This window comes from Rhinolophus ferrumequinum, chromosome 16 (assembly GCF_004115265.2).
Source record: "Rhinolophus ferrumequinum isolate MPI-CBG mRhiFer1 chromosome 16, mRhiFer1_v1.p, whole genome shotgun sequence".
Taxonomy (NCBI): Eukaryota; Metazoa; Chordata; class Mammalia; order Chiroptera; family Rhinolophidae; genus Rhinolophus; species Rhinolophus ferrumequinum.
Window position 1 is genome coordinate 28,223,058 of NC_046299.1, and position 12,841 is coordinate 28,235,898.

A 12,841-nucleotide genomic window follows, 5' to 3' on the forward strand; every position below is an offset into this window, starting at 1 on the left:
GAATCTTTTCTTGGGGCGGCCAGATGGCTCAGTTGGTTAGAGCCCGAGCTCTCAACAAGGTTGCTGGTTCAATTCCCACATGGGATGGTGGGCTGCTCCCCCTGCAACTAAAGATTGAAAATGGCAACTGTACTTGGAGCTTAGCTGCGCCCTCCACAACTAGATTGAAGGACAACGACTTGGAGCTGATGGGCCCTGGAGAAACACACTGTTCCCCAATAAAAAATATAAAAAAATCTTTTCTCGATTAAAAACACTGATTTTTTAAAAAACATATGATTGAAAGTATGAAAAGAGCATTCTGGAGTAAAGTATTTTTTGAAATAGTGGTTCAAAACAAAGTAAATAGTTTTTTTATAGCATTATTTCAATATACCTTTAACATTCTAGTCTTTTAATGTAATGAACTTGCAAAAAGAGCCTTGAAAGTTTTCTTAAATCTTTTTGACAGGCAAATCTCTTACCAAGAATAAACCTTAACATTATGCAAAAACTTGTGACATATTTAGGATATGGTACTTTAAAATTATCCTTGATTGTTTTCTGTTCCTCATCTAGACACTCACTAATGTTCATCTTTTAAGTCTGGTCATCTTTTAAGTTAGGTCTTTACAGCTCCAAATTTCCCACTGCCTATTTATTAAATCTTCACTAATCAAGCTGCAATAATTTCTTTTATAAAGGAAATAGCAACAAAAATTTGTAACACACAATATACAACTGAAGCAAAAAAGTACTAGAATTTACTTTTGTGGATGATCAACTTTTCCAGTTTTCTTTTAGCAGCTGCTCTTTCCACAATTTTCTGATCAATAGTGTTTGCTGTAACCAGACGATATACAACAACTGGCTTTGTCTGACCAATTCTGTGACATCTATCCTGGGCCTGAAGATCAGACTGGGGGTTCTTAAGGTTAAAAAGAAAAATAACATTTAACAATATAAAGTTAAAATTATTCAAACTCATACTATGTGGGTCAAGTCAACATGCATGATCAAATCAAAACTTTTAAATAGCCTTAACTCAATTTAGACTTCTAGAGTGGTTTTATTGACAAAACATGTTCAATTCTTAACACACAGGACACGTGATAAATGATTTTTACTTAAAATGGATTATCTTTTCAAAACAGATAAATGAAATTGTAAAGTGTACAAAGAAAGATTAAAAATTCATGATGGAAAAGACAATGAGAATACATTATACTTGCAACTTACCCAATCACTATCATAAATGATAACTGTATCTGCTGCAGTCAAATTAATGCCCAGGCCACCAGCTCGTGTACTCACTAAGAAGATAAACACATCTGGATTTGTGTTGAAGTTGTGCATCTAAAAGCGAAAAGGATGTGAAGACAGGAATTAAGAAACAAATTATTCCTGCCTGGAATGTGGATATGGTGCTACATGTGGAGCAGCCATCTTATAACCAGAAAAGGAAGGGGGAGGGCAGTGGCGTGCCAAGGTTTACAGATACAACAAGCCAGCATTCTTCAAACTGGGTATGAGTTCTTCATCATCCAAAGGACTTTTGATGTGGGGAAAACAAACACTGAAAACCCCAGAAGCCATAAAAGTTTAAAAAGACCAATTTTCTGGAAAGAGAAACTTGCCAAAGACTCACCTCTCATGAAACAAACAAAAAAAAAAATCAAAAGCATACCCACTGTCCAGCTTGTGGCAAAACAAACCTGGGGCCCTAGGACATGCTGTATCAATGTGATCTTCAGAGGAGCTTGAGACTGAATAGTGCAAGCCAGTCACACAGGGATTCCATGCCTACTTGACTGACCTTCAATAAAAAGCCTGGACACCAAGGCTTAGACAGGTTAGTTTCCCTGGTTTACTTCACATGTGTTGTTACATACTGTTGCTGGGAGAATTAAGGCCTGTCTGAGTCACCCCTCTAGAAAGCTCACATCTAGTTTCTCCTGGACTGCACCTATGCAACTTTTCTCTTTGTGGATTTTAAATTGCATCTTTCACTGTAATAAACCATAACAGAGAGCCAGAGCAAGAGAAAAAGCTTTAACCAAAAAAACCTGAGGAAATTATTTTTACTAACAACTATTAAAGGTGTCTCCAAGAGAGGCCAAATCATTCAGATCTACAAAAAAATTACAATAAAAATCTGCTCATGTTATTTTCTAAGCACCTTTTATTAAGATGTTAACTTTTTTTAAAAAAAACAAAACAAAACAACAACAAAAAAACACCACACATCACAAGGGAGGCTCACAGGAGATTAAGTAATATTAGAAAAAAGTATTAAAAAACAAAAATATTAGGAAAAAAAAAGTATAGGGCATCTTTCCTCAAAAACTGGTAACAAAAAAAAGTGGTTGGCTAGGAGACAGGGTAGGCAGAAAAGGTGGGTTACTCAGAGGGGGCATGAGGGACCTTTCTGAGCTGATGGTAATGTTCTATACCTTGGTAGGAGCTTGGGTCACACACACATATTTATTCATTAAAACTCAGCAAGCGTATACTTTATTTCATTGCCTTCAAGATATGTAAATATTACCTATGCAAGAGACAAAATATGCCGAAGTAATTAGAAACAAGTATCACCCGTAATTTATTTTGAAATATACCAAAAAAGGATGAAATGTTGAATGGATTGCTGCTGTATCACATGTGTGTGATAAAAAAGGAATAGCCAAGTTCTAATGGCAGGTTCTAGGTGGATTCACGGGTGGCTACTGTGAAATGCTTTCAATTGAAAATTTTACAGTAAAATGTTGGGAATGGAGGGCAGAGCCAAAATGGAGAAAAAAATTCCTGTTACCCTAATATAGTTACAGGAGTGGTTAAGCAGAATATTATTAAGTAAGTTTGTGTATTATTAAGTAAGATATACTATATAATTTGAGAAACACTAAGACTAAATCAAAATCCTTATGTTTGTAATCCTGCTGTAGTGATTTTGGTCTTTTGTATCTATTTGTGGGTCTATTTTGAATATTACTTCAGAAATCAAGATAGTATTTACAAAAAAGAACTTGGTATGTATGACATAAATAGCCTTACATTTTTCTCTCTCTCTGAATAAGACATGGATCCATCAAGCCTGCTAAAGTTGAAATTTCTAAAATGGCAGTAGTCCATCAAAATGTCCAACATTCTTGTCATTTGTGAAAAGAGCAGCACCTGAAATTTAAATATATCTTAGTATCTATACCAATTAATAAGGAATAATTAAACAATCAAAAAATCCAACCAAGAGTACCACCTTGTGACCTCTGGTTTTCAGTTCTGGCAGCATTCGATCCAAAATTAAGAATTTCCCAGAATTTGTTACCAATTCTTCATCAACCTTAAAATTGGGCAGAAAAAAACAAAAACAAAAAAACAGAAAAATAGTCATGATAATCACTAATAATTTTGTTTTGTCAAAATAAAAACCAGGTGAACAGTTCAATCTTCAATGACAAATAAGTCACTATAAAACTGAAAATTTTAGAAGTTGACCTTGTTATTTGTGTATTTGTTCTTTTTTATCAGAAGACAATTCTTCCTCTAGGAAAGATACTCTAGAATTTAAAACCCACAATCTCACAAAAACAAATTTCAGTTTAATCTATCTACCCCACCCTTCTCCCAAAGGCTTTGTGTAAGAGAATAAGGTCAACTTACTGTACATATGTTGAGGTTTATTCAACATATTATAGCAGAGTATATTTTCAACAAAATATGCATGAAAATTACTAGAATTCCAGTAGAAATTAAAAAAAAACACAGATGCTTATAAGCAACCTAGTACTGAAGATTAAGAAAATTTTCACCCTTTGGTGTATATCAACTACATCATCAGAGATTATTTTCTTCCTTACTCAAATGAAAAACTATAAAGCAGTGGTTCTCAAATATGGGCCATTCTGCCCTGCACCACTAGGGTGCATTTGGCAGTGTCTGGAGACACTTTAGGTTGTCACTATTGGGGAAGGGAGAAACTACTGGTATCTATTGGCCAGAGGCCAGGGATGCTGCTAAATGGCCTACAGTCCAGTCCACAGGACACCATCTCCTAAACCAAGAATTATACCGGCCCAAAATAATGTTGCCAGGGGTAAGAAACTGTGCTGCAAACTAGTATGAAACAGTGTTATTGAGGGTTACTGAGAACTGATTTCTTTTAATACTATGCTATTTTTCCATCAACTGACCAAGAAAGCAATTTCATTTAATCTGAAAGCCCGCAACTCAGTATCAACTTTTTGGTTCTCTTCTGTGGCTATCTGCTGAGATTTAATCAATGACCAGCCAGATTGGTTTTGATAAGCTGAAAACTAACTAAAAAAGGAATATTAAAAAAGGCTGACAAGTAAAGGTGTCTCTAAAGTAGACAGCAAGTAAAACAGTGGAAAGCAACTATGTTACTAAAAAAATTATATTTCCAATATGAAAAAGGATAATTTCCCCCAACATGAAAAGGCACAGAAATTAAAAGTGTATTATTAAATGGTATTTACCTTAAACTCTTGTGTGACTGGGTCTATAGGGTACTCAATCAAATATGGATGATTACAGCATTTACGAAGTAGCATCATTATATTCTGCAGCTTCAGATTAACTTCAGATTCTATAGGAACATTCACTTCTACAACAGCTCTACCAAAAAACATAATCCGTGAAAATGAGAAATTTGGGGGTAGGGGAGGGGAGGAATCAGTTTAAGGGATACTTTATTTTTAAACTCACACCTTTCTCGATCTAACTCTGGCTGAATCTGACTGATCAATTTTTCCAATTCATTAGGGAAATCACCCACTTCGCTGTAATTTATTAACTTTCTCGTTCGCCGTTTTGGTCTCCCAGTGGAACTTAGCTGAACTCTTTCTTTCTGAAAGAGAACAAATTAAAGGAATATCTGTTTAAAAAGTTATACCCTTAATTTGTAAATATATAAAGTGGGGAATATTTTTATGTCTAAAATGTTTTAGGATAAATAGAAAAAAATTTCATCTTTCATCAGGTTTGGTAATTTCTAAAGTCACAAAATCAAGGAACCTCAAACTATAGCCAAATGCAAGAGTAATATGCATTTTACTGCATATTTAGTGATTTTCAACAGTGATGACAATACCTGAGAATTAAGAGTAATGTCTTCGTATCTCAGGGGGGAAATTTAAGGATGGATAAAATTATTTTGAATTTATCTAAAGGGATTTAATAGCGTAGAGCTAAAATAAGGCTCCACATATCCACATCACAGATCCATTCTTTGGATTGGTATAACACTGCAATGTAATTCCTCATAATATGCAACTACTGTTAAGTTTCTAATAGCTAAATAGCCAGACCTCCCCTTTAATTATAACGAAAATGAGAGGACAGAGTCTAATGCTTGTACAAAAGAGAAATGCATAACCATAAGTATTTTGAAAAAAACACACAGGTCAATGGCATATAGTGAAAAATCTGGGCATTTAAACGATCCTAATCTTCAGTTGTAAGATAATCACATCCCACTTCAATCTCTTGCAATATGGTAGATGACTACATAAGGTATTTCTTACAAATATTCTATTAAGGTTTTGGGCTGTCAATAACATCCTTTGGTCTGGTTGGCAAGCTGTTAGTATACTGTGTGCTTGTTCAAATGTATGTCCACGTCCATCTCCAGATAGCACTATTAGGGTTAATCTAGGACAGGAATCAAAATTCTTCACAAGCATTCCAGATGATTATAAAGCAATTAATGCAAGAGCAATCACTTAAATTTTGGGAGGACCATACAATTACTAGGAGACCACTTTTGCTCCTGGTCTTTTGCTTTTTATTCCAGTTAGAAATTCATCCTCACTAAGTCCTGAGAACAGGTGATGAGCCCTAAGACTGAAATCAATCATGGAATTTTCTATGTAAATGGTCATTTACAGTGTATTTCAAATCCACATTCTACCTCACTGGATCCAAACATGTTTGCAATTGTACGGTTCACAATGGCTGTATAAAAGGTCTCTTGTTTCTTTGAAAGCGGTGCATAAACGACTACTTCTCGTTTAGGAGGAACTTCAAGAGCAACATCAGATTTTAGTCTTCTCAGTAAGAAAGGTGTTAGAATCTAAAATTCAAACATGAATAAATGTGAATATTGGACATTCCTGTATTCTTAGGGAATACTATCTCCCCACTCCCCTTTTCCCCTTTCTCTTTACTTCCTAAATATTAAGTCTGAAATGGTGAGATAAAATATCTCCTTGAAATTTTCACAGACCAAACCATCCCATCACACAAAAACTCATAGTATTTATCCATAACATTGCACAATTTATTAATTTTTCTAATCTTGAATATTTTAAAAAGCTGAAATAAGGTGATACCTATACTTCTCAGGGTTAAAGTTATAGCTCACAGCTTTTAAAGTGAGGTTTTGGATTAGTAGAAAACCAAAGAATCAACCAACCAAAGATGTGGACGTGAAAGCTTTCTTCTGTGAATTCTAAAACTTTAGGCTTAAAATTACTCTCCTTCATTAGCTATGTGATGACAAGTGATTTCTACATTTATAAAACATAGAAGCAACAGATAATTATACCATTATTAAACTGCTTACGCCTTTAAAAGAAAACAAATTGTTTAGAATCATTTTATATCCTTTTTAACCTTAGCTTTAAATATAAATTGATAATTGATTTACACAAAGTCCATTTATAAGACTCTGTATGTAAATACCCCAGAGGTATAGAGCCAAGCAGACAGAGACTACTTTACCAGAGAAAGAACATTACCAGTTGTTTAAGAAAAAGTATCGGTAGACATCAGTCCAGAAACAAATATAGGAAATTATCCAGAAAAAAAGAGAAAAGATGTGATGGGATAAGTGTGATTTAGGATATTATTTACTTTCTATACTGTTTCAGATTTTTACCATGAATATGTATAAACTTTAAAGTGAAAAAAAATTGTAAGAATTTTGAATAAAATTGTCAAAGCACAATTAAGAAACTTTTCAGGCCCACATATGAAAATGACTTAGGAGGAGACCTTTGAAAGATTATGTTTGCCTGAAGTAAAGATAGGCTGGATGGGTGGAGATTATGAAAAACAGTAATAATGGATCATGCCAAAAAGTAAATTATGCAAATATTACTGGCAAACATTGTATTAATACCACTCATTTTCAATTTTGGGCTGACAAACATATCTGTAATCATTAGGGGTCAAATGAGTATACATGAAAAGGGCAAAATTTCAAAAAGCACTTGAGTTCTGCTATAAAGCCATGTGAACTCTGGTAGTGGGGGAATAAGTTAAATTTGGGAGGACCCTCATTTTTCAAAATCTACTACAAAGCTGAACAGTTGATCTAGGGTTCCTTTTTTATTCTGAGTCCACAGTAAGCAGGGTAAGAAAAAAGTCCAAACCTGGTGCAGCATGTGCAATACATTCTGTTCTCTTTCTTTAGCAATAATATCTTCAGCAGTTTCAGAAAGATTGGTGATATCAAACCAAGATTCAAAGCTGTTAAGAGGAATTACATGTTTACCTATCACATAAACTATATTAACATGATGTTTTACGTTTTAAATTTTATATTAACCTGAACATTAAGCAGCAGGTATTTTCTTAAAGGGGACTTTTTCTTTCTGATTAATACATTAACATAATCTTACAACAGTATGAAAATCAAGTCAACATGAAGGTACATATTTTTTTCTTTTAAGCAGACTGTCACACACAGCACCTCATTTGGAGGTGTCTGGAGTCTTGGAAGCTTGACTTACCCTATGTTCTTACAAATGGACCTCTAGAGCTTGTTTGGAGATTCTAGCAGGGGAGCACAGCTACCCATATATACCCTTAACTGAAAAACAATCCTCCTCTTTCAGGGGAGGGCATCCTCTTCCTCTACAACTTAGTGTGCACCTCCCGGAGGGATGCACATGGAGCTGGGAGTGACGGGGCATCAGCTTAACCAGCCGGGATCAATGTGGTGTGACAGATGTCAGTGAGATTGCCCTCATTTCCTAAGGTACACATTTTACTAAATATTTTAATAAAGTGAATAAAAATGAAAAAGATCTCTGAAAACTAAGGCGGTATGATCTCTGGGGATAACTGTGACATCCTATAACCAGTGTTTTAAAGTCAACATATATATACCTTGATAATGATATCTACTAGATATTTTTAGTTCATAATGTAAAAAAAAAAAAAATTATTAAAATGAGCAAATAAATATAAGCATGCTTTATATTTTATATTACACACTATACTGTCAGTAGATCCAATTGGGAAAAATGCTAATAACATTTATGCAGTAGTTAGAACAGCTATTTTCAAACTCTGGATCAACTGAAGCACATTTTATACATTCAGATTCCCAGCTTCTACCTCTCTGTTCTAACTCAGTAGTAATGTATGACCTGGAAATGTTTTCCTTAATTAAATGTTTCCTAGTGACAATAGCAGAGCCTGGATTTATATTCTCAAAATAAAACATTAAAAATTATTTTTCCATATTAGCTTTCTTAACTGAGGCCAAAGTAAATATAAACCAATTATTTTGCTCTCCTGATTTTGATATTTCCATCTTATTTTTAACTTCTATTAAGATTTTCTTCTATTCTGAGAATACTAATGGTTTTCTGAAAACAAAAAAATTTTTTTTTTGGTTTCCATAATGTAAGGTAAGTTTTAAACAGTTTCAAGAATAAAAAGCACTATGTTGAAACTGGGACAGTTTGGTTTTACTTTGGCTCTGGCATTAACTAGTTTTATTTTTAATTAACTTTATACCTAGGTTTTCTTATATGTGAGATAGGTGATATAATACCCTTTATCCCCCAAATTGTTTTATGATAAAATGAGAAGAATCCATGAAGGCTTCACACAAAGTTAATACAATAAAAAGCCCTATAGAAATATTTTAGGGGCCGGTCCGGTGGCTCAGGTGGTTGGAGCACCTCCTAATTTTCATTGCTCCTAACGTCAAGGTCGCAGGTTTGATTCCCACATGGGCCAGTGAGCTGCGCCCTCTACAGCTAAGATTGGGAATAACAGCTCTCCCTGGAGCTGGGCTGCTGTGTGCTGCCGTGGGCTACAGTGTGCTGCCAGTAGGGGCCGGTGGCGAGCGTGAGCGGCTGGCAGCCAGCTAGAGCTGCCGAGAGCTGCTGTGAGCGGCCAACCGACGACCAGCGACCAACTGCTTCAGCCAGGGGAGTGCAAGGCTCATAATTACAGCATGGGCCAGGGAGCTGTGTCTTACACAACTAGACTGAGAAACATCGGCTTGAACTGGAATGGAGGGAGGCAGAAGAAGGGGAAAACAAATAAAAAATTAATTTAGTATTTTGACAAAATGTTTTCAATTCAACAGTTTTCCTTTAATCAATGCAAACAAAAACTTTTAATATTTATTTGCTCTCACATAATTTAGGTCGAGTGGAACATATAGTAGAGGTAAGGGGAATCGGTGAAAGGTGATTAAAAGGTACAAACTTCCATTTTATAAGTACTAGGAATATAATTTACAAAATGTTGACTACAGTTAACACTGATGTATGATATGTAGGAAAGCTGTTAACAGAGTAGATCCTAAGAATTCTCATCACAAGAATTTTTTTCCTTTTACTACATCTCTGAGATGACAGATGTTAACTAAACCTATCGTGGTAATCATTTCACAATATATGTAAATCAAACTATCATGCTGTACACCTTAAACTTACAGTGATGTATGTCCATTATTTTAGAGTAAAATATATAATATGTACCACAAAGAACTTGCCAAAGCTATCATTTTATTTCAGCTATCTAGAAGAAAGGAATTCATTTTCACTAAGAACGCAGATTTTGAGGTTAGGAAAACATAAAGACTTAAATAACTGGATCACCTACCTTTTCAAGTCATCAAATACATCTGGCAACAAAAAGTTTAGCAATGACCAAAGTTCTGATAAATTGTTTTGCAAGGGAGTCCCAGTCAAAAGAAGTTTGTTATCTGCATTGAATCGTTTTAACTCCCTGATTAGACGGCACTTCATGTTCTTAATTCTGTGTCCTTCATCTACTATTAAATATTTCCAAAAGCAATGCTAGGAAAGAAATTTAGGGAAAATTTAAAAAATGATACAACATGATTTTTCCTAAAAACATTCTGAAAATAAAATCTCTATTAGGGATGAATGTTCAATTTTATCGAATGGCATTTCTGTATCTATTGATATGATGTTTTCCTTTATCTACTAAAAGGATAGATGCATTTCCTAAAACTGATGTGTTCCTGAAATAGACCTCACTTGGCCATGAACTAATAAAGTCCACCTGCTATTATGTATTTAAGATTCTCCATTCACATTCTTTAGTCAGTCTGTAGTTTTTTCTTTCTAATGCATCAAGTGTTGATTAGTGATATACTAGATAACTAAAAAGGAACTGAAAGCTTTTATTAGTTCCATATGCTCTGAAAAATTAAATAGCATCAGAATTTTCATTCTTGATGCCTGTATCTGAGATTGACACTTTTTAACTTACTAGTGGTCTCACTTTCTTGCATAGTTATTGGTTTGTTTAGGTTTTCACTTTCTTCTAGAGACAATTTTAGTAATTTCTATCTTCGCAGAAAGCATCCATTTACTTTCTTTAGGTTGTCATGACAATTGTTTTAGTTTTTCATTTTTAACATCATTCTTCACTTTTATCTTGACCAGGCAAACTTAATCTATTTTAGTTTGCAAAAATACAGAAATATGCAATATTTCTGGGAAATATAAAAATAAAACTGGCAAGTGTAGATATGCTTGGATAACAGGATTAGCAAATTGAGGAAAGAGTATGAAATGGTGCATCGTTTATATTTTACTTTATACATTCATACCAGAATAAAACAATAAAAATTTTTATAATATTGTGACTTCTTTAGTAAAACTAACTTGGGACTTCTTTTTCTGGTATATGGCAAACCAGGTAACCTGAATAATCTCTCACTGTAAGACATCTGCCTTAAAAAGTCAAACATACAAAACATCCTTTATAAATTGGCAAAAGAAAAACCCAATACAATGGAAATGATAAAGTATTTGAAAAATAAATTAGCGAAATCAGATACTTCTGCTACTACTCAGGAACAGGCAACCCCAGTGCCATCAACTCCTAAAAATAGGATCCTGGAATAACATAAGCTCAGTTAAAGGGAAAATTACAAAAATTCTAGCCACTGGCAAATGGAATTGACAAGGAAGCCTATGCTTCAATATGGGCTGGTAAGGGAGAGCAAAATAATTAGAAAGGTCTTCATGTTATACTATTTACTTTAAAATAGGAGTTCCAAGAAAAAATGTGTAATATAACCCTATGTATAAAATTATACCTATATATTAACAATGGTTATTTAATAAAGCAGTAGTAATTCTCAGGTAAACTCTTTCTGTATGTTTTCTTTCTATAAACAGTATATATTACTCTGACTGTGAAAAAATAACATAACTGCAAATTATATTCCAAAGTTCCACCAGCACACAGGTAAAATTTGATATACTGGTAAGGGAAACACAGATCCATAAGTAACAGTCTAAAAATAAACAAACTTGTCTTTATATATTCTATTCTTACTTGATTAAAATTAAATGGATAAATAAGTTCTATATACTTAAACCACATGTCAGAGACATTATCTGTAATATATTCAGATTAGGTCTACATCTGGCTGATTCTAACACATTTATAATGATATTATGGCTATAGGTTAAAGTATCATAGGGTTTAATTTTCTTTTTAGAGACTACAACCTTCATCTTAATCTTTGTTAAAATAAACCTCCAGTTTACAAGTGAATATGCACTATACAACCTATTACTGTCATCATGGAAAAAAATAAAGAAATGCTACTGAATGGTGACAAATGTTATAAAGAAAAATGTGATTTATGGGATTATAAAGAATCCAATGAAAACAGACCATTCATACCTGTAATGCATTTCGGTCTCTCATGGCTATTTCAAATGAAGTGACTACCACAGGATGAATCTGCAGTGTCCCTTTCCGTTTGTGAATATTCTTTACCAATTTTCGACGTTCCTCCTGGGTCCCATGATATAGCATAGTAGGAATCTGAAAAATTTTATATTGGTTTATAACGAACTTTAAGACAAACTATATCAAAAATTTGAAAAATATAAAATTAATCATTTTGGAGAAAAAGATGATTTAACTAAATCTTAGTTCTATTTTTCTATAACAAAATGAGTTAATCAATTTTAATATTATTATTATTGGACTACTGTGGGAGAATAAAAAAGGCATTAGAACAAATGAAGTATAAGGTGAGGTAGATGGCAAAGCAACTTCTAAAACATATGTTTCTCATAAGGTAAGGATATGGCCAAGACAGCAGACTGTGGAAGGAAAACACCATAATAATAAACAGAATTAAAGAATAAATTCTACCTAGGTCTGTCTCAGGTGAATCAAATTATCCAACACACTGAAAATCATCCACGGATAGTTTTGGCAAAAAGTCCCAAATTATTAATACGTATTCTTCTTTATAAACTTAAAGTAGGTATTGTTAAGAGTGAAATGCAAGTCACATAAGATGTAGTGTTTACACAGAAGATCTACAATTTAATTCAAATAACAAAATAGAATAAACATTTGAAATGATATATACTTAAGAAAAGGAAACATGTCTTACTTCTGGTGTAAATCTTTGGAATTCAGTCATCCAGTTAGGAAGTGTAGACAAAGGCCCACAGACAAGAAAAGGTCCAGGTACTCCTCTCTGAATCATCAGTGCAATTGTAGCAATGCACTGAACTGTCTTTCCCAATCCCATTTCATCTGCTAAAATGCCATTAATTCCATTTTCCCAAAGCATCTGGACAAAATAATA

At 33.8% G+C, this 12,841-nt stretch overlaps 1 protein-coding gene across 1 annotated transcript in view; it reads right to left on the reverse strand.

Moving 5' to 3' along the window:
- HELLS (helicase, lymphoid specific) overlaps window positions 1-12,841 on the reverse strand; it is a 32,515-nt gene that overhangs the window by 6,004 nt on the left and 13,670 nt on the right. Inside the window, exons 9-19 of the mRNA XM_033131193.1 lie at window positions 12,644-12,826; window positions 11,917-12,060; window positions 9,850-10,046; window positions 7,374-7,470; window positions 5,909-6,070; window positions 4,707-4,846; window positions 4,476-4,614; window positions 3,236-3,319; window positions 3,034-3,153; window positions 1,219-1,335; window positions 748-907 (exon numbers count right to left, since the gene is read on the reverse strand). Coding sequence (XP_032987084.1) covers window positions 748-907; window positions 1,219-1,335; window positions 3,034-3,153; window positions 3,236-3,319; window positions 4,476-4,614; window positions 4,707-4,846; window positions 5,909-6,070; window positions 7,374-7,470; window positions 9,850-10,046; window positions 11,917-12,060; window positions 12,644-12,826 — 1,543 coding nt within the window. The remainder of the gene's footprint in view (window positions 1-747; window positions 908-1,218; window positions 1,336-3,033; window positions 3,154-3,235; window positions 3,320-4,475; window positions 4,615-4,706; window positions 4,847-5,908; window positions 6,071-7,373; window positions 7,471-9,849; window positions 10,047-11,916; window positions 12,061-12,643; window positions 12,827-12,841) is intronic.